Source organism: Macrosteles quadrilineatus, unplaced genomic scaffold, assembly GCF_028750875.1.
Source record: "Macrosteles quadrilineatus isolate MER2022 unplaced genomic scaffold, UCM_ALF_1.0 Scaffold_1__1_contigs__length_201487025, whole genome shotgun sequence".
Taxonomy (NCBI): domain Eukaryota; kingdom Metazoa; phylum Arthropoda; class Insecta; order Hemiptera; family Cicadellidae; genus Macrosteles; species Macrosteles quadrilineatus.
Genome location: NW_026542594.1, coordinates 116239025 through 116261796, shown reverse-complemented (window position 1 = coordinate 116261796; position 22772 = coordinate 116239025). Strand labels below are relative to the sequence as shown.

Genomic DNA, 22772 nt, shown 5'->3' with positions numbered 1-22772 from the left:
TAGTTCACTGATTCAAAGTCAGATGCCACTACTGACTGGTTGTTCATGACAAGGTGTTATCAAGCTATTCAGTTTGGGAACCAAGCAAAGATGATAAAGTTTAGATTGATTGTTTGGCCAGAAGTTTTGACTCTATTCAAAATTTTATCCATTATCTTATTGCTCTGAAACAGGGTGTCCACCGACCGGGAAATCTAGGAAAACCGGGAATTATGCGTGAATTTTGTATTTTACCGGGAATTTTGAATTTGCCGCGATCGCACATGAAGATGACGTTTCCGTGACCGCGGAAGACGATGACGATGTCCAAATGGCCGTGGGATTTTTTAGTGATTTTGCCGCGATCGCGCATGACGAGTGACGACGATGACGTTTGCGTGACCGTGGGAGGCGACAACGATGTTTTCGTGACCGCGGGAGACGACGATGATGTTTCCGTGACCGCGGGGGACGACGATGACGTTTCCGTGACCGCGGGAGACGACGATGACGTTTTCGTGATCGTGGGTGAAGACAATGCATTTCCATGGCCGCGGGTGATGTCGATGACGTTTCTGTGACCGCGGGAGACGATGATGACGTTTTCGTGACCATGGGAGACGACGATGACGTTTTCAGGACCGCGGGTGATGACGATGACGTTTCCGTGACTGCGGGAGACGACGATGACGTTTCCATGACCGCGGGAGACGACGATGACGTTTTGAGGACCGCAGGTGATGACTATGACATTTCCGTGACTGCGGGAGACGACGATGACGTTTCCATGACCGCAGGAGACGACGATGACGTTTCCGTCACCGCGATATAACCTCACGATATATCTTTGAGTCTGGCAAGGTCTGTTAGCGCTAAAACAGCATTGCGGGAGTTACGTTGGAAATTTAATTATGAAAAGTACGAACTGAACTACCGGGATTTTTTTTACTCATGAATTACTCATGAAATTTTTCTGGTTGCCCAGGTGAACACCCTGTGAAATAATTCTTATTTGTACTCTTCAACAGGTATACAATCCTCGCATTCGTGTTGAGTCTCTACTAGTGTCTCCCATTAGTAAAGCTTCAGCACAACAAAGAGCAGGTCGAGCCGGTCGAACACGCCCTGGAAAGTGCTTCAGGTCAGCGCAGAAATAGTTAATTAATAATCTACAAGGATTGTTATGTAAAGGGGGGGGAGGGACAATTTCTTTTAGTGATGGTCAAGATTTTATTTTCAACTATTTGATCTGTTTTTATATTTTACTGCTTTGAGAGTTTTATTGTACCAAATTGAAAATTAATTGTGTTAAGTAATACCAAAAGACAGATCAATAAACTTCCAATTACGAATGTTAATTAACTAACTGTTATTTAGAAGTAAAGAAGTAGCAACAAATCTTGTTGTTATGAGTTGTTACTCCTTTTTTAGTGGATTATTGGTACAGTAGTCCCGCAAACTCGGCGTAATGTGGACTGGAAGGGTGCCGAGTTTGTGAAATGCCGGATTATCGGGAACTAGGGTTAAAAATAAGAACAAAACAATTTTTAAGCTTTTTAACAGCCTTTTTTATTCATATATGATTGACGTACGATGATAAATCATCTATAGAGAAACCCCCTCAATAGATATTTCCATATAAGTTTGCCAAAAGACTGTGTAATAATTAATATATAAACAATCATATGTTTTTCAATTGTTTTGTTTAAAAAAAACAGTAAATAGTTTGTTGTGTTGTTTTGATGAATGAAATAAAGAAGATGGTTTTTGTTAATATTTATTTTGTCATTTCTTATGTTTAATATTAAGTAATCGTCCGTGATATCAAATCAATTGAATCACGCACAGTGACGACTTCAATTAAATATGAATAAAAAAGGCTGTTAAAAAGCTTAAAAATTGTTTTGTTCTTATTTTTAACCCTATTTCCCGATAACCCGGCAAAGATGATTAAGTTTAGAATGATTGTTTGGCCAGAAGTTTAATATACAATCCTTCTCAAATACCATCTTTCATTTACCTGCAGTTTGACTATATAATATATGATTAAAGAGTGACATAATTTTGAGAGTAATCGGCTTAACCGAAACCTTTTCATACAACAGCCTTGATATTAATACATTTTGTCTGGTAATTTAAATACAAAATAAATAACCCGATTTTTGTACAGTTAATAGTTCTCATTGACTCAAGATCAAGATAAAGATGGAAAAGACAATTAGTATTATAAGAAACGCTGCGGACAAGCCTTTTTTAAGGCTTATGCCCAAAAAGTTGTTGGTTTTTGTAGTATTATAAATTAATTGCATATGTGCTGTACCAAGTATTAAATAAAAAAAAAAAAAATAAAAAAAGAGTACCTAACATAAATTATTTTATCAATATCCAACAACTTTTAACAGTTCAAATCTTAAAAAGATTCAGTATCTATTTTGTTATCACTTTTCAAGATTCAAATGTCACATCCTGGGTATTATTTAAAACAAAACAAAGGTATTAATTATTAAGAAGTGATAGTTAGTAATAAGATCAAGAAGGTGTTTGGAGGAGGATCATTATCAGATCTCTCACGATCCCCATTTGGACTTCTGAGTTAATTTAATTATACTGGCCCACACTCTCAACATCATATTCCACTGTGCAGGCTCTGTATAATTAATGTCCTCATAAGTTGTATATTTATTAAGTTTATTTAAATTCATCAAACCCCACCAGGGGGCAACTTTTTGCATTTTCACACCTATATGGAATATTAAATTATATTCCATATCGGCGTGATGTAAATTAATATTAGCAAAGAGATATATATAAAAATATATATATCGAGAGTCAGTTGACCAACCAAGAAAAAAGAGTTTTATTTTTCTTTACACATGAAATCGATGTTATTTAAATTATTGTTGAAAGGTTAAAGGGGTGATACTATTTTAACATCATTCAACCTTAAGCAATCACAATTTTATTGAAAACACTAAGCTAAGAAACCACAACTGGTGTGAAACCTGTGATATCTTATTGAGTGATTTTGCTTAAAAACTGCAACACTGATTATTGACTTTAAAAACAATAAAATAAATATAACTTATTATGTCTTTAGCAGTTTAAAATGTGATTCTCAACCCAATGTTTTTTTAAAGGTTGTATACTGAGAAAGCATACAAAAATGAAATGCAGGAAAATACATATCCTGAGATTCTCCGATCAAACCTTGGCTCAGTTGTTCTGCAGTTGAAGAAGTTAGGAATTGATGATTTGGTTCATTTTGACTTCATGGATCCTCCAGGTGTGTTTTTTAGACTCAATATATGTACTAGGTTTATTAGCTAGTACCTAGTAATAGTAGTTTGGATGCCTCTTATGCTTATCTATATATGCAATTAGTTATTATTTTATGTGTTTTTTTCTTTTAAAATGCAATTATACAGCTTTTTGACATACTTTTGAAACCTCCTCTAAGGATGCATGTGGATCGTTTCTGTGACTATGTCGCCTTCTTCAGATCATTGTCAAGAATTATTTTCTCAATATGAGATAAGCTTCTTCCTTAGAGTGGGTTGGGGTATCATTAGACAATATCAAGGTTAAATAACCTCTTTTTTAAATATGCAAATCATACAGTCATATGTTTTAAGTTTATGAACATAAATTGAATGATCATTCCTCTTGTTTGATGCTATAGCACCTGAGACGCTGATGAGGGCGTTAGAGCTGCTCAACTACCTGGCAGCTCTGGATGATGATGGCAACCTCACAGACCTTGGCTCTGTGATGGCCGAGTTGCCGCTGGACCCTCAGTTGGCCAAACTGCTCATCTCAAGCTGTTCACTCAACTGTTCCAACGAGATTCTATCCATCACAGCCATGCTGTCAGGTACCAATAATCGCCTCTAGGAAAAGGCTTCTGTATTTGCTTAGTGTTGACTGACTCAAATGTACCAATCTAGCAACAGTAGACATAATGTAAGGTTAGGCAATACTTTTTTATACAACCAACCAGCGTCAGACATGGGCGCGCGCTTACGAGTCTGCACCAAAATAATATCACTGTTTGTGAAATTATTCAGGTCACGGTGAAATGGTGTCTTCCTACAATCACAGTTTTCTGAGTTGCAGGAAAATTGTCCTACGGCAGAATCGTAAACATCTTCCACAGACACGGCAAAATTGTTAATGTCTACCCGCAGTCATGGAAAATCGATTACATTTTCCGCAGTTATGGTGAAATCCTAAACATCTTCCATGGTCATGGCACAGTTATGCGGTCACGGTTAAATTTTAAATATCTTCCCACAATCGAGAAAATTTTCTGATACCAAGGCCAAATTGTAAATGTCTTCCACGGACACTGCAAAATCGGTTAAGTTTCTCACAGTGATGGCAAATTCGTGAAACTCCTCTGCGGTCATGGCTAAAACATAACACAAACACACATGGCAACACATAAAAACACATAAACATGGTCTGCAGTCAAAATGGAATCATGAGGGTCTAACTGTTGGTCTGACCCAACCAGAAAATATCGGACGACTGCAGACCCCAAATAAAACGTATACTTGGCAACCGGGTATTATGACCAAAAAAACAAAATTTTTCTGGGAAATATGCGTATATTTTTTTCCTGGAGTTCTGTGGCTACCTTGATATATTAATATGTGACCCGTCTTTTTCTAAGTCCTAAATGAACAATAATAACAGTAGGATATTTAATTTTATATCAAATTTACCTATTTAATTGTATAAATAATTTTAAAGTAATAACAAAAAGATTGATACGCCTTAAACATATAAAAAAAATTAAGATACTGGACGTTAAAGGCAAATCTCATAGTGGGAAAATACATTTCTAGATTACATTTACCCAGTACTTATTGAAAGTACAGTTTCATACTTTTTTCATATTTCTTTTTATTTTGGATTTTTCATATTGGATTCAAAACTTTGGTAAAAACTTATTCGTTATATTTAAATGTTTGTTAATACTGCTGAAAAAAAAATGATATTCAAATTAAAATATTCAGTGCAGTCCTGTTACATCCACATTTTTCTTCCATACATCTGTTAATTACATATTACATTATTATTATTACACATTACAAATCCATTTAAATACATATGAAACTGTTGAAAATCACTGTAACACTTGTCTTGTATATCCCCTAAACCAAGTTTGTGAGTCTATTTTTTAATTTTCAAAGTTTAAGGGTAAATTTTTCATAGTTAAGTTTCTTTTCCGCTATAAATATCTTCTCCTCATCTATTCACCCCTGCATTCTTCCTTTTCCGCCATCTATTTTGATGATGGTTAGAATCTTGCTTTGAAAGCGTTGTATATTACCTACTTACTTAATTTATTTATTTGTTGAATTTTTTAATGTTTTATTTAAAAATCGTAATGCTTATGACAGAAAACTGAAATGACTGCTCAAGCAAGATCCTAACTAACATCAGGTCTGTAGGTGGCTAGTGTTGTCGCGAAGGCTACTAAATGGGTTGGATGGTCGGGTCTTCTCCCCCCTCCTCCCCACTTGTTTAGTCCCGCAGTGCTTCGTGCGTCCTAATGAGGCCAAGAAGGCAGCTGACGACGCCAAGATGCGCTTCGCTCACATCGACGGAGATCACCTGACACTCCTAAATGTCTACCATGCCTTCAAACAAAGTAAGTGAAGCAAGTGTCACAATTAATTACTGTTTAATTTTGTTAGATTCAATTGTTGATCGGCACTGCAAGGTACTAAATTTTACATAATGTAATTAATCTTGTTTTTTAATAAAATATACAAATTCTTAAAAATGTTATATAGAACAGAACACCAGGGGCATCTGTAGGTAGTTTTTTCAAGGCAACCCTGTATGTTGTTCCAGGAAATAAGTAATACCCCCGCCGCAGCAAACCTGCAGACTAAGCGAATTTCCATTTGATTTACACTGAAATGTCTACTTAAAAATATAACATTTATTCCCGATTTAAATAGAATTAGTTTAACAAGTACTTAGGTTTGCTGCATCAGGGAGGTAAAACTGTTTTTTTTATGTTAATAGTTAGTAAGAAATAAAAACATTTTTCAAATTTGATCAAAATATGTTCATAAACAAGCAAACTACAACAGTTTACTTATTCTCCATAAGAATAACATGGGAATTTTAAATTTACAATTTTTTGGAATTTTCTCCGTAACCATTAGGCGCATAATAACGCTTCAGTATACTAAATTATTTGTTTTTTTAAGCTCTACAAAATGGTTTGGAAAGAAATTGCTAAATTTTATGTTTTTTGGGTCAAAAATGCGAAAAACCTATTTTTACCCCATAAAACCCCCCGTAAACCCCCGTTCCCATGGTCCGATCATGCTGGATCGCGAATAAACGTAGGTTTACACGTTTGTACCGAATTTCATCAAAATCGGATCATTTTTGCTCGAGTTATAGTGCTAACGGACACATATATATATATATATATATAAATATATAAATATATATATATATGAATTTGAACGGATGGTGTTTTTGGTCTCTAGGGACCTCGAAACGAAAAAAAAAATCGGTCCCGCGTCCAGGTCTTACCATGAGTACTACGGTAATAGCTTATTCCCTATATGGGAAATTCGCTAAAAGGCACTTCATGGTCAATATTTTGATTAAAATGCTTGAAAACATTAACTCTTTTCTTTCTTTTGTTTATGTACTACACAACATACTTCAATAAATATTACGATTATAACATCAACTTATTTCAGACTCATTAAGTTCCCTAAAATCTTACAAAGCTTAGTTGTTTTTTTATATTTAGTTTTTCTGATGGGTGGCAAAGGCTGGGCTGTGATAGAATATATTGTTTATAAGTTCACTAATAGTAATGTGGTTATCAGATTCTGAGGACCCGCAGTGGTGTTATGACAACTTTGTCAACTATCGCTCTCTTAAGTCTGGAGACAATGTGAGACAGCAGCTGAGTAGGATCATGGACCGCTTCAACCTCAAGCGTACTTCCACCGAGTTCACCTCCAAAGATTATTACATCAACATTCGCAAAGCACTTGTCACTGGGTTTTTTATGCAGGTAATTATATTTGTCAACCCAAATTCAAATAGTAAATATTTCATTTCAACCAAGTCAATAAATGTTTGTAGCCCACGTTTCCTTTAATTGCAACTAAAAAATTAACAGCAATTAAAATATTCAGTTGATCATAATGTAAACAAATACGTTCTTCATAAGGTTAACATGGGAACTTGAAAAGCCACTGGGGAAAAGCCCAAGGGACTTAAAAAAATATATAAGGTCAGTTTGCAAATCTACACACCTAGACGAACATTTTGGCGATGCTAATTTTGACTTTCCAATGGAGATGAAGTAAACTTTACAGACAGGTTTTTTTAGGTTTTTTTTTTGTGTGGATAAAGCATTTTACCTCATACTACACAAAAACCGGTACTTTTCCATCCGTATTGATAGGCGGGAAAGTTGCCCTTTACCATGCCCATACACAGAAAAGTAAGGTAATGCACTTTTTCATCACTCTGTATTCGAAAATAGCCCATTTCCATACAGCTAAGATCTTTGAATATCGCCATATTTCCATACACCAAAAACAAATAGTGATCAGCTGACTTTTTTTGACACAAACATTACTTTTCTTGCATTCTTACATTTCTTAAGGTAAGCCTGCTTATCCTATGCTTTCTCACACCTATTCTCAGGCAATAAGCCCTTTCTCTCCAAACTTATTAAGATCTAGTCGGGCTTGAATACTAAAGTATTCGTTCAACTATTCAAACTTTCGAATATTCGCACACTCCTACTCATAAGGTAAATATGGGAAACTCCAGAGCCACTGGGGCACAACCCGAAAGGATTTTTGAGATAGAATATGCCTATATGTTAATCGGGAATGTGAGCTATCATCTTATCATGTTTCACACCTGTCACAAATATCCATCCATCCAAACTTTCTCATTTATAATATTAGTAGGAATATAATTAATTTATGTTATGTTTTAATCAATTGTATTAGGAGTTTAAAATGTACTAATACTAATTTTTCTATGTAGCATGATGTAAAGTATTGTACGTTACTCGCTTAGTAAGCTTTACCGTACCCGCACAAAAATCCTGTGCGAGGCGTACTGTAAAATACCACTTATCGGACTAGTAAAGTAATATACTATTAAGGTTTTTGTAAGGAAATATTTCAACTTGGTTGATTAATTGCTCCAAAGAAAATATAAGGTAGTGTGTATTCTTAGTTAAGGCACTCTCTGAAGATGCTAATCCTAACAACTGCTACACCAGGCCTAAATGTGTGACAATACTTTATGTTAGGCGCTTACTTGTTTAAAACACAACCCATTTGAGTGAAACTGGTGTTATTGCTGTTCTGTTCTTCAGTCTATTGATTTGTGAATGTGTTGTATGTTTAGGTAGCTCATCTAGAGAGGACAGGCCACTACTTGACCATTAAGGACAATCAGGTGGTTCAGTTACATCCGTCCACGTGTCTGGACCACAAGCCAGAGTGGGTGGTGTACAACGAGTTTGTGTTGACCACCAAGAATTACATCCGCACAGTCACCGACATCAAGCCTGAGTGGCTGTTGAAGCTTGCACCGCAATATTACGACCTACAAAACTTCCCTCAGTGCGAAGCAAAGAGACAACTCGAGATCTTGCAGACCAGAATGGAGACTCGTCAGTATCAAGAAGGGTTTTAAACTGCAACCCCTTATTACACTTAAATTGATTCCAGTTGAATTTGAATGTATTGTGCCAATTCAGGCTTGTTAAGTAATTCATTTTCATGTGATGGATTACCCGATCTCGAGTTCTCATTTTTATCTGTATATTCAGACTGCTGGTTGATAGTTCAAACCTGATGTTTTTATTTAAGAATGCCAGTTTTCTTTTGTTCTTTTTTGTCTCACTAAATATTATCATGAGAGCTTTGCACATAGAAGAGTACGGTAATGGTAAATGGCCAAAGCAAATTTGAGATTATGTGCTATTTTTAGTCTTTATGTATCTGTACAGTTATTGTAAATGAATTCTTTTGTTTATTAAACTTTCTTTAACACTAGTTTGTTTGTATATAACCTAACCTTTATCAATTTTATAATTTTATGTATCAGTGTAAATTTCTTTAGATTATATCAATGTCATATGTTTCAATAATAGAGTAAAAATGATCAAACCAGATAATGTGTGCAGTGCCTAATAAACTCTCTTATGCTGGCAACATCCACCCAAACTGGATACAGTTTATTCAAGGAATGTCCTACCAGCTAAGTCTTACATTAGTAAGCTTATGGATTGCACATTTAGAACTTAGATGTTATATGTACTAGAGAGTGGTTGTGAGGATGGTCATTGGTCAACAACAGTGAAATGCCAGGACATAAACGTCCAAATAGGGTAAAAGTTCTTACATATCAGGTAAACCATTGAGTTTAAGTTATCCCTGGAAGTAGTCACTTGTTGAGAGACATCTTGTAGTGAGGATATAACAATTGTAGTAATTGTAATTTTTATAAATAAAATACCCCCGCCGCAGTAAACCTGCAAACTAAGCGAATTTCCATTTACCTGTCTGTATTTCTACAAAGATGTTCCCTGAAAATGGTCAGATTTTTTCCAAAAAAACATAAATTAATGAGTACCTAGGTTGGTATTGAGGTGTGTTTTTTATTGAAATGTTGATAGCTTAGTATGAAATAAACAAAATTGCCAATCTTGATTAAAATATATCCATAAACAAGCAAACCACAACAGTTTATTAATTCTTTATAAGGATAACATGGGAATTATAAATTTAAAGTTTTTTTTTTATTATCTCCGTAATTGTTAGGCATACAACAACACTTCAATATACAAAATTATTTATTTTTTAAAGCTCTACAAAATACAGGTCGATAATTTTTTACCTCAGTTTTTTTCCCCTGTCTTGAAAATTGGAATAACTTTAGCAATTTTTAATCTGTCAGGAAAAACTCCAGTTATTAAAGAGCAGTTAATTATGTGCACAATAGGTTTTAATATAGATTTTTGACATATTTAATTAATTTTAGTGGAACCTCATCATGACCACAAGATAGTTTATTTTTAAAAGATAAAATTATTTTACTTATTTCATTTTCATTTACTATTACTGGGCTACAACGAAATGGCTTTGTTATTGCATTTTTGGGCAGGTTAGTTCCTGTAGCTGAGGGTGAATTTTATGCTGTTTTTTGTATCAATGTTTCAATGGCTCCAATAAAATGATTATTAAAAGTGTTTGAGATGGTTAAGGGACCATTTATAATATTATTCTCCTTTTTCAGAACAGTGATTGAACTATTTGACTTACTTGCATTTATTCCTGCTTCCTTATTTATTATTTCCCAAGTTTTCTTAGAAATATTGTCAGAGTTTTTAATTTTTCCATCATAAAAGCTTTTCTTCTGTCTTATTAACTTATTTTTATAATCTTTGTTTCTCTGCTTACAAATATGTAGAAGCTCATTATCACCTGTACATCTGGCTTGTTTTTTCAATTCCGCTATTTCATTTTTTTCATTTATCAGATTTGAATCCATCCAGTCATTTTTGTTATTTGAAAACCTTTTTACACGCTTTTTAGGGAAAACTAAATTAAAATAATATTTAAATATGTTGTCAAACACTGTAAACTTATCTTCTACATTAGCGATATACAAAGGTAACCAGTTTTCATTATGCAACAACATTCATATTCCTTTCTGAGAAATCTCTCCTCTCAATATACTTAAAATTAATTTTTAACTTATGGTCTATGGGCTCATTTACTTATAAAACCTGGCCATCATGATTGGAAAGAGCTGTTATTATTCCTGTTACATTTGTTTGAAATTTATCTAAGTTGGTAATAAAATTATCTAATGCAAGTTGCTGAATTGGGAGTTATTCTAGTAGGAAAATCAACCAAATAATGAAAGACATTCACATAAAGAATATTTAAAAAATCTTTAACCTCTGATTTTGAACTCAAAACATCATAATTAAAATCTCCAGCTACTATAAAGTTGGTTTCATCCTTCAAATCAAGTAAAATTTCTAATAGCCTATCTAATCTAGATGGAAATTCAACATTTTGCATTTGAGGTTTTCTATAAATTCCTACAAGTACAAATTTAAAATTGTTCACCTTATATTTTGCTAAACAACATTCAAAAATTATTAATTGAATAAAATTGCAAGTTAATTCACAATCAGCTGCCATTTTTTACTGGATTGAGATAGAGACCTCTAGTTTGCGTTGTTAGTTTTCTTTTATCACGACCTTTAAAATGAGGGATAACTCGATGGGGCTTAACTTTTAAAATTTTTGACTTTCCCCCAAAATCCCCCATTTTTGTTTTAGGAACCAAGTAGCAATTAGGCTCAAAAAGTACTTCATAACATGCCATAAAGGTGTGAAGAGTTTAGTTTTCCTAGTGTGAGCCGTTACAACATTTACAGGGGGTCTCCAGACTTGGAAAGCTGTAAGTTAAATTTAACTTCTGAGAATTTCAATTGGCTGTCATTTTTTACTGGATTGAGATAGAGACCTATAGTTTGCGTGGTTAGTCATTAATTATAGGCTAAGAACGATTCTTAATTCTTAAAAAAAAAACTATCCCCATTTCTTGTACTTGGTGGGGTTCTATGACTTCAATGTTTCCATAGTTTGCAAATTGGTTCTTTCAAGGATTGCTCAAGAAATACAGTACTGTGTCAATTCATTTATTTTTTATTTGGTGAAATATATCAAATTGTCTAAGCTTTATCGATTGCTTTCATTGTAATATGTAGGCTATGCAAACCCAAATAGTAAATATTTAATTCAACCAAATCAGTGTTTATACATGCTTTTCCGTGAATTGCAAAAATAGAAACAGCAACTAAATTATCCAGCTGATCATAATGTAAACAAATATGTTCTTCATAAAGATAACATGGGTACCTTAAAAGCCACTGGGATAGAGCCCAAGGTACCTTTTCAAAAATTAAAGGCCACTGTATTATTTACAAACCTTTTTCTTCTAGAAGTTGGTAAGACATTTATTATTAGAAACACTTCAGATTTATAAACCGTTTAACAAAATAAAAATTAATTACAGATTAAAATATACATTTAAAAAATAAACAAAAAATTTATTTAAAACACCTTTTCTTCTTGAAATTTGTAAGACTTATTATTAGAAACATTTCAAATAATAAATACACCGTTTAACAAATCAAAATTCAAAATACAGTAGAGTCCTGCAAACTCGGCACTCGATAACCCGGCAGTCTGGATAACTCGGCCATCACCTGGCTCAGAAAATTTGTGATATTTTGAGTCCGAGTTAAACATGGACTCAAGCCAGCTCAAGTAAAATCATTCACAACTCGTACCAAGGATTTTTTTAACTATATCTGATGACTTAATACTGACTTGTAATATAAAAAAAGAAGGGTAAAAAGCTTAAAAACTGTATTGTCCTTATATGTAGTCCTAGTTCCCGATAACCTGGCATTTCACAAACTCAGCACCCTTCCAGTCCACATTACGCCGAGTTTGCGGGACTCTACTGTAATTAAAATTTAAATTTAAAAACAATACGGTCCAAGGGCTGCATGACTCATAGGGTAGTTTGCCGTAAATACTGCATGACGCACATTTGTGACCGGACTTCTTGGAAAATAGTTTGGACATTTTTCTGACGAGTTGTAAAAATGAACAATACATTCCAGATTAAATTATGTACTTTGCGTACATTTTTCAAGTTATTCTCCTTGTGGACAGGGGGGAAATTTGTATTATTAGGTACTTGTTAGGAATGTGACATTACTAAAAAGTCAATTTACTACTGTTCAGTAAAGGCCAGCTGACCATATGAGCATATTAAAATAATCCCCACATGTCAACAACAATACAATAATAACAATTTGAAAATATAAACATTCCAAGAAAAACATTCTGGTTCAAGAAGTGCAACTTTTCTCTCTTGTAATATCGTTTCTTTGTGTAACATAATTCATTTCTCTCTCCTTTTATTTTGACTTATTTCATTTACCTTTTCCTTTTGTGTTCATTAAATAAACCCTTTTTAATTTCACTCTAAATTCTGTGTACCTACTGTGAGAACATTTGGACATTAATGAAACATATTATCTTCTCAACTAGAGCCAACATTCGACCAGATCTTCTTTCAAGACCTTAACGTCATGAAGTGGTAACATAACTATAGTTCAGAATTAAAAATTATACCAAAAGTCCAATATTTTCTGTTGTCAAAATTAAATTAATAACCCATATACAGTCCACTTTATTATTTCTACAATAACCTTTTGATTACGCTACATCTTTGGTCCGTTCGCGTCGGATTGTTGATTAACCAATTGATTGGATTAATTATGTGGACTTTTGGTGAAGATTAAAGACGAACATAACCTCATAAACTCTCAATATTGTCGTTCACGCATATTTTGTACTCCTCCTCTACCTCTATCCCTCTCACTCTCTCGATCACATTAGCCTAATAGGCCTACTCCAATGACTGAAAGACTCTGTGACATTATAGTCATTTTGTAAACATTGTACCAATCCTTTAGTGTTTATATATTTTTGTTGATTGGTTCCGAGTTAAGGCCCACAAACTGTTTAATTGAACTAGCCTAATTCATTTTGTTTTATGTAACGAAGTGAAATAACTTTTGTGTCTTGTGTATTTTGACTGTATTTGTGTTCAATGATGGCTCCTGTTAACCTAGCCCCGATTAAGGTTTCTACTTATAAAAGACTAACCAAACAATTCAAAGTTAGGCTTGGAAAAATTCAAGAAAATATAGATTCTATTAATGAAAGTGCTAAAGCAAACAACCTATCCTCTGTGCAAATAAAATCACTTCATAACTATTTAGATGAAATCAGGAAAAAGCGAGACGACTTTGAACTAAATTTCAGGCGCGTTTTAGAACATTGTTCTGACGAAGAAGTCGATGGCATTATTCTAAATGATGATGAAAACACTGTTGGTGAGCTATGTATCCATCTTTGTAGTACTATAGAGTCACTAATCCCTGTTGACGAACCTCAATCTCCTCCTCAAGAAATGGTGAATAATTCCAACTGTACTGCTTTCATGCAACCTGTCCGCCTACCGCAACTTGACTTGAAAACCTTCTCGGGAAACTCAGCCGAGTGGATTAATTTCATCAATCTTTTTGATAGCGCTGTACACCTCAACACATCTCTGTCTCCAGTATCAAAATTTCAATACCTACTAAGCTGTCTAACTGAAGAACCTCTAAATTTAATTAAAAACTTAAACATCAGTGCATCTAACTACGAAATCGCATACAATTTGTTGCGCGATCGATACCACAATCACAGACGCTTAACTTCTTTACATTTAAATGCTATATTGGATCTTCCCATTGCCACATCTGAAAATACAAAATCAATACGTGAATTTCTAAATCATTTCCTGGAACATACACAATCACTTATTGCTTTAGAAAGTGACATCACTACAAATGACAATCCTTTGCTGTCAGCTCATTTGCTCCGTAGACTTGATAGAAATTTACGGCAAAAACTTGAACATTACCGCTCATTCAAATCATGTGAAACTCATTCGTTACCATCTGTGGGCGAAATCATTAAATTTCTCAATGAAGAATGCTCAAACAGTGAAGATGCCAACCTACACTCTTCAACTTTTTGTCACAAGGTTAATTCAAAGCCTGCCCTCACATTAGTAAAAATTACTCCAAACCAAGCACCCGCTATACTGCACTTGTAAGCTCAGATGATCACTCCACTTCTGTAAAGACATTTCCATCATGCTTTGCCTGTCAACAAACCGATCACAAAATCTACATGTGTAAGGTTTTTGCTAAGAAATCTCCAAACGAGCGTTACAAACTTATAAAGGAGCAAAATAAATGTATTTCATGTCTTGGCAATCACACACTCAAAGATTGTCGCTCAACAGGCACATGCCTTAAATGTAAACAAAAACACCACACCTTGTTACATTTCGAAAATGTTGTAAAGTCGGTGCAGCCTCCTCCTATAGCCAAACCCTCAAAACCTTCAACTGTTACACCTTCTGTAGTCGCTTCTGCTCAACCAGAAATGTCGCTCTCGATTTCTCAGCCTGCAACTACGGTACTTCTAGGCACCGCTCTCATTAAAATTACCGCTAGTAATGGAATCTCTCATGTCTTTCGATGTCTGCTCGACAGTGGAAGTCAACTCAACTTCATGACAGAGAGGGCAGCACAGCTATTAAACGTCTCTCGTCACCGCTCTACTCACACAATTGTGGGAATCTCTGCATCGCAATCCTCGACAAAGGGACATGCACTCCTGGAACTATCCACACTAGGCAGTGAAGTAATTGCTTCAAATCAACCTTTCCATATTCTAGATAGAATTTCCGCTCCTTTGCCGCGTACTCAACTCTCTTTTGAGGTTTACGAACTAGTAAAACCTTTTGTCCTCGCAGATCCGACCTTTCATATTCCTCAGAATATTGACATTCTCATAGGAGGTGCTTTGTTTCCAGAACTTCTTACTCATCAATCCTACCCATTGGGCTCAAACCTTCCATTCGTTATTGGAACACGATTGGGATTTGTGTTAATGGGCAATGCACCAACTTTGTCTAATTCTTCTCCCACCTCATGCCATTCGTCTCTACTATCCACTACAGACGAGTTACATAATACTCTACTTCGCTTTTGGCAACAAGAAGAGGTACCGCAGTGCAATCTTATCTCTGAAGACGATCGCATCGCTGAAGATCACTTCAAATCAACTCACTCCCGCTCTCCAGATGGAACATATGTGGTTCGACTCCCTTTCAAGGACCAACATCAACCACTGGGCACTTCAAAATCTGCTGCTGAACATAGACTTCACTCAATTGAACGAAAGTTTGAATCCAACTCTAATTTCAAGGAATTGTATACACAGTTTATGACTGAATATGAACATCTCGGACACATGGTCAAAGCATCCCCTTCCGATCTTTCGCAGCCACACTACTATTTGCCTCATCACGGTGTACTGAAAGAAACCAGTAGTACAACGAAACTTCGTACAGTTTTTGATGGTAGTTGCAAAACCAGTACCGGTGTCTCACTAAATGATATTCTTTTAACCGGTCGCAAACTTCAAATTGACATTTGTGACATTTTGTTGAATTTTCGTTCGCATAATTATGTGTTCAGTTGCGATATAAGGAAAATGTATCGTTGCATTCAAGTTCATCCTGACGACCAGAAGTATCAGTTAATTTTATGGCGTGATCCAAAGACTCAAGAAATCTCCACATACAAATTAACGACAGTTACATACGGTCTAAGCAGTTCACCTTTCCATGCCATCAGAACGTTACATCAACTTGCTGACGACGAAGGAGGGTCGTTCCCAGCAGCAGCCAAAGTTTTACGGGATAATACGTATGTGGATGACATCATCTGTGGAGCTCATACACTCAACGAAGCTAAGCAACTACGAGATCAGCTGATTGAACTTCTTGCACGTGGTGGTTTTGAGCTAAGAAAATGGACATCCAATTGCCCAGAAATACTCCAAGATTTGCTTCAAGATCATCTAGAAACACCAGTCTTTTTGGAAGCCACTAATCACCCTCCATTCTTGGACTACATTGGTCACCCATTTCAGATTGTTTCACTTACAACTTAAGTCTCCCTGATGGTCCTCCTACAAAACGATCAGTGCTGAGCATTATAGCACGCATTTTCGACCCTACCGGATTTTTGTCACCCGTGACCATGTGGGCAAAAACCCTCATGCAAATACTCTGGTCACAGGGTATCCAATGGGATGACACTCTTCCAAAAGAACTTGCCGAAAAATGGCACATTTTCGTTGATGAAACCTCTCTCCTTTCATGTATTAAGATCCCTCGCTCGTTCCATTTCACAACCACATGTTCCTTACAACTCCATGGATTTTCAGATGCCTCCGAAGTAGGATACTCAGCAGTCTTATACTTCCGCTGTGAGTTTTCAACTGGAGAAATCATCACTCGTCAGATTCTCGCAAAAACACGTTTAGCTCCTTTGAAACGTGTTACTCTACCCCGCTTGGAACTATGTGGTGCACACTTACTTGCAAAACTCACAACTTACTGTTGTACAATTTTCAAAGAAAATATTGACCTTTCTCAAACTACATTGTGGTGTGATTCATCAGTAACCCTCACTTGGTTACACACCCCCTCATATCGACTTAAAACATATGTTGCCAACAGAGTTGCTCAAGTCCAAGAATTGATCCCCTCTCACTCCTGGCGCTACGTTCCCTCAACAGACAACCCCGCTGATTGTGCGTCACGTGGTTTGCTTCCCGCTCAACTCATTGATCATCCTCTATGGTGGAATGGCCCTCCATGGTTAATTCTTTCAGATGATCATTGGCCATCTAATCGCTTCGTTCCCATAAACTTGCAAGACACTCAAGAATGTAAAACTACTCCTCTAAATGTCCTAGTTGCAACCCAACCTCCAGAATGGGATCTTCTCTCCAAGTACTTATCGTGGTCCAAACTACTTAGAGTAACAAGCTATGTCTTGCGGTTTATCCACAATGCACGTAGCTCTGACCGAAGACATGGGCATCTCACCGTCTCTGAACTTAAGAACTCAGAGCGTACCATCATCAAGTGTGTACAAGCTACATGTTTTACGAATGAATTGACTCTACTTCACAAAAACAAACCCAGTACCTCTAATCTTCAACGTTTAGACCCTTTTCTGGATGCTTCCGGCATAATTCGTGTGGGAGGCCGGCTTAAGAAGCTATCGCTGAAATTCAACGTCAAACACCCAATAGTACTTCCAAAGAAGCACCATATCGTTGATCTTCTCATAGACTTTGTCCACACTACTCACTTACATTCCGGACCACAACTGACCCAAGCAATCCTTTGCCAAAACTATTGGATTCTTTCGGCTCGTCGAGTCATACGGACACGTATTCATAAATGTGTAAAATGTTTCAAAGTGAAACCAAAGAACATCACTCCACTCATGGGAGATCTTCCTACCGCAAGAGTAACTCCAGCTCGACCATTCACTACCAGTGGCGTTGACTATTGTGGCCCTTTTGACATGAAAGTTGTCAATCTCCGCGGAATGCGTCATATCAAAACCTACATCTGTGTTTTTGTTTGTTTTGTGACAAAGGCAGTGCACTTAGAAGTTGTAGAAGATTTAACAACTGAGGGATTCATCGCTGCACTCACACGATTCATCTCCCGAAGAGGATTCTGTAAAGATATCTATTCCGACTGTGGCACGAACTTCGTAGGCGCTGATTCTGCACTGCGTCGAACAATCAAAAACACCCTGAGCACCAAAGAATCTGAAGAACACCTGTTGCATTTCACTTCATCCAGGAAAATAAATTTCCACTTCAATCCTCCTGCTTCGCCCCATCAAGGTGGTCTGTGGGAAGCAGCAGTGAAAAGTGTCAAATACCATCTGCGCCGTGTCATGGGTGAACACATTCTTACTCTCCTAGAATTCATGACTCTGACTACACAAATAGAGGCAATCCTCATTATCTAACGACCCTAATGACTGTTCAGCACTCACTCCAGGACATTTCCTCATAGGATCTCCGCTGGCATCAATTCCAGAAGAAGACCATACTGATATTCCACTAACTCGGCTCAAAAGATGGCATCTAGTACAAGCTCTCCACCAAAGGATTTGGAAGCGCTGGCAACTAGAGTACCTTCATACACTCCAGCAACGATCCAAGTGGACTCATAAGACAGAAAACATAAAAGTTGGAGATCTAGTCTTGATCCACTCTTCATCGCCTCCTTTGTCCTGGCCCCTTGCCCGTGTCACACAGTTGCATCCTGGCACAGATGGACAAGTCAGGGTTGTTGATCTGAAGACTCAACATGGTTACCTTACTAGACCAGGTGTTAAAGTGTTCCCTCTCCCTCAAAAATAAGCCATACAACTTGGAAGGACCTGTAAATAGCTGTAAATAATATTCAGAATATTCTTCAGTGCTCCGTTTTTTACACAATTTGGTGTTCATTGTTATAAAACTATCGTTTTATGGAGGCCGGTATGTTCAGTAAAGGCCAGCTGACCATATGAGCATATTAAAATAATCCTCACATGTCAACAACAATACAATAATAACAATTTGAAAATATAAACATTCCAAGAAAAACATTCTGGTTCAAGAAGTGCAACTTTTCTCTCTTGTAATATCGTTTCTTTGTGTAACATAATTCATTTCTCTCTCCTTTTATTTTGACTTATTTCATTTACCTTTTCCTTTTGTGTTCATTAAATAAACCCTTTTTAATTTCACTTTAAATTCTGTGTACCTACTGTGAGAACATTTGGACATTAATGAAACATATTATCTTCTCAACTAGAGCCAACATTCGACCAGATCTTCTTTCAAGACCTTAACGTCATGAAGTGGTAACATAACTATAGTTCAGAATTAAAAATTATACCAAAAGTCCAATATTTTCTGTTGTCAAAATTAAATTAATAACCCATATACAGTCCACTTTATTATTTCTACAATAACCTTTTGATTACGCTACAACTACTATAAATCCTCTAAAAATTCATTCTTCTGCTTTCAAATCAACCACCAAAAAACTCAAACAATATAATGAAAAGTGTCAACAAGTTATCGTTCATAGACCGAACATATAAAGCATATCTAGTCCCAAAATATTTGGGTTATTTATAAAGTTAGTTTTTAACTCAGTTTAAATTTTTTAAGAAATTTACAACTCATAATAATTGAAAAATGCATGCCTAATCGGTCCATTTAGAAAACGTTACAGTACAGCCTTTATAATAACTTTGTATTCAATGAAGTGAAAACCATTTTAGCGAATTTCTCATATAGGGAATAAGTTATTTATTTTTATAACCAGATAAAGAAAGATTTTAATAAACATTTCTTTACGCAATCTGCTAAATAGTTCTGTTGAATGTAAAGCAATCTTTAAATTAAATTATAAAAATAAATGGTATCAGCATTCTGACACATACTCTCTCCCATAAACTTGTCAACAACATTTATAATAAGCGGTGGGAGTAAATATATTTTATCGTTAAAAATCACAAAAGCAACAACTTTTGAACCGTAATTGTTGCTGCAATAGGGGGTTGTACTATTTTTTTTAGAACTATAAGAACCATAAAATATTAATTTTGATCAAAACCAACATTTTTCTAAAAAATCTGATTTTTGTTGGGAAATTAACATAAGTTACAATAATTTTTGTAACTTCTTGATCAGCATTCTTGATTTACTTCTATCAATCTTGATCAGGGAATAATTTTTGAACCGTATTTTTTACGGAAATGAGATTTGTACCATTTTGTTCAGAATTTAAAGAACTATAACATAGTCGTTTTTTTATGAAAATTGTTCAGGCCATTTTCTAGAAAATCCGATTTTTCCGTTATTTTATTGATTTTTATGGGAAAGTAATAAGTTAAGGCCTAAATTGTTCCTTTAACTGGACAAAAAACATAAAAATACACAATAATTTGCTTTCCTTTTTAGCATGCCTGCTGTCAGGTTTCGGTAAAACGCCTTCAACTTTCACCACACTTTACTCAACTCCGCATTGTATTTTGGCCAACCGGGGGGCCATCTCGTGACCCCCTACAGTAGTCAATGCTTGTACAGTGTTACTTCTGATCTCAATGTATCATATACAGTAAAACCTATTATATCCCGTATAGACGGGACCAGGATCATAACGGATAAACAAATTACCAGATAAACCGATTTTGAGATGTACAAAGTTAAAAAACGCCTTAGAAAAATGTGTCTGCAATACAGTGCAGTTGATGTTGCGTTTCCTTTGCGAAGGTGTTTTTTTTTTTTATAATCTCAATATCATTTATATTAATCAATTATTTAAGATGGGGACACCGGGACACCACTATGTGCATATTTTAACCCCAATATGAGTGAAGGATGAGTGGCGCAATCTTGTAGTCTTGTTAGTGACTAAGGCCGACATGTTCCTTAGACAAAGCTCGTAATTAATAGCCCATACACAGCCAATAGCAACTAAGGAACCTACAGTTTATAGTGGAATCCGAATCACATTTTTCCTTGTAATTAACAAATTGGTCTAATTATCAGAATAGTACTGCAGACAGTCGTAGTAATCACTAGTGCAGACGTTGATCCACGGCATCACATCCACAGTGCATCCCTTTAATATCCACAATTCGTGACCTCCTAGTAGCTGGATTACAGGTTGACGCCACCGTCCTAGTCGGTCACCTATCTTGTCTCAGAGCAAAGTCAATTTTGCTTGAACCAACAATTTTTTTAATTTCACAAATTGTTCAACATGTGGAGACCTCTCCATCCCTAAAATTAACAGCGGTAGTGTCATTACATGAGCGTGGCAGTTCCAGTTACTTCAACTCATCTCTTTGACAAATGCCACGCCTACATTTCATGCTCCAGAGACTATGTGTTATGATTCAAAAGATTTGTTTTTACTTTTGAGTTTTTATACTTAACTACATGTAGAATAGGAGAATAGGTCTAAATAATGTGACATTGAAACAAAACTAATTTGATACTCTAGTTAAGCTCATGTTACTAAAATATAATTTATTGGTTTTACCTGAAATGATCTTCATTTTCAGTTTTGATACGTTTAATACAATTTAAAAGCCCAATTTTTCTTTATTGGTGACCCTTTTAGCGAATTTCCCATATAGGGAATAAGCTATTACCGTAGTACTCATGGCAAGACCTGGACGCGGGACCAATTTTTTTTTTCGTTTTGAGGTCCCTAGAGGCCAAAAACACCATCCGTTCAAATTCATATATATATATATATATATATTTATATGTGTCCGTCAGCACGATAACTCGAGCAAAAATGATCCGATTTTGATGAAATTTGGTACAAACGTGTAAACGTACGTTTATTCGAACGAGTTCGCGATCCAGCATGATCGGACCATGGGAACGGGGGTTTACGGGGGGTTTTATGGGGTAAAAATAGGTTTTTCCCATTTTTGACCCAAAAAACATAAAATTTAGCAATTTCTTTCCAAACCATTTTGTAGAGCTTAAAAAAACAAATAATTTAGTATATTGAAGCGTTATTATGCGCCTAATGATTACGGAGAAAATTCCAAAAAATTGTAAATTTAAAATTCCCATGTTATTCTTATGGAGAATAAGTAAACTGTTGTAGTTTGCTTGTTTGTGAACATATTTTGATCAAATTTGGAAAATGTTTTTATTTCTTACTAACTATTCACATTTTACAAAAAAAAACAGTTTTACCCTCCCTGATGCAGCAAACCTAAGTACTTGTTAAACTAATTCTATTTAAATCAAGAATAAATGTTATATTTTTAAGTAGACATTTCAGTGTAAATCCAATCAGTCAAATGGAAATTCGCTTAGTCTGCAGGTTTGCTGCGGCGGGGGTATTTTATTCTTTATTTTACCAGAAGCCAAAAACACCATCTATTCAAATACATATAATGTCCGTTAGCATGATAACGATAACTCACGTAAAATTCATCCGATAATGATGAAATTCGGTACAAAAGTTAACCTACATTTTTCGAACAAGTATGATGCACCTGTATGGGAACGAGGATTTATGGTGTCAAAATTGGTTTTTCCCCATTTACAAAAATATTAGAAGTAGCATAAACAATTATGAGAATGTTTTGGTATTAGATGTTCAATACTTTAGACATTAACAATACAAATAAAATATCAGGAGAAAAG

The 22772-nt window shown here is 35.5% G+C and overlaps 3 protein-coding genes across 3 annotated transcripts in view; all 3 read left to right on the top strand.

Moving 5' to 3' along the window:
- LOC128983688 (putative pre-mRNA-splicing factor ATP-dependent RNA helicase PRP1) overlaps positions 1-9050 on the top strand; it is a 38775-nt gene extending 29725 nt beyond the window's left edge. Inside the window, exons 9-14 of the mRNA XM_054403091.1 lie at positions 1008-1120; positions 3117-3262; positions 3659-3850; positions 5513-5635; positions 6846-7036; positions 8398-9050. Of these exons, the coding sequence (XP_054259066.1) occupies positions 1008-1120; positions 3117-3262; positions 3659-3850; positions 5513-5635; positions 6846-7036; positions 8398-8688 (1056 nt within the window). The 3' untranslated portion in view covers positions 8689-9050. The remainder of the gene's footprint in view (positions 1-1007; positions 1121-3116; positions 3263-3658; positions 3851-5512; positions 5636-6845; positions 7037-8397) is intronic.
- Positions 9051-15095: 6045 nt separating this feature from the next.
- LOC129000062 (uncharacterized) lies at positions 15096-16673 on the top strand. The gene has a single exon (XM_054426926.1). It carries the CDS (start codon positions 15096-15098, stop codon positions 16671-16673), a length of 1578 nt encoding a protein of 525 aa, XP_054282901.1.
- A 1349-nt stretch (positions 16674-18022) lies between these two features.
- LOC129000053 (uncharacterized) lies at positions 18023-18959 on the top strand. Its single transcript, XM_054426914.1, has 2 exons — positions 18023-18491; positions 18583-18959. Exons 1-2 carry the CDS (start codon positions 18023-18025, stop codon positions 18957-18959), a joined length of 846 nt encoding a protein of 281 aa, XP_054282889.1.
- Positions 18960-22772: the final 3813 nt, after the last annotated feature.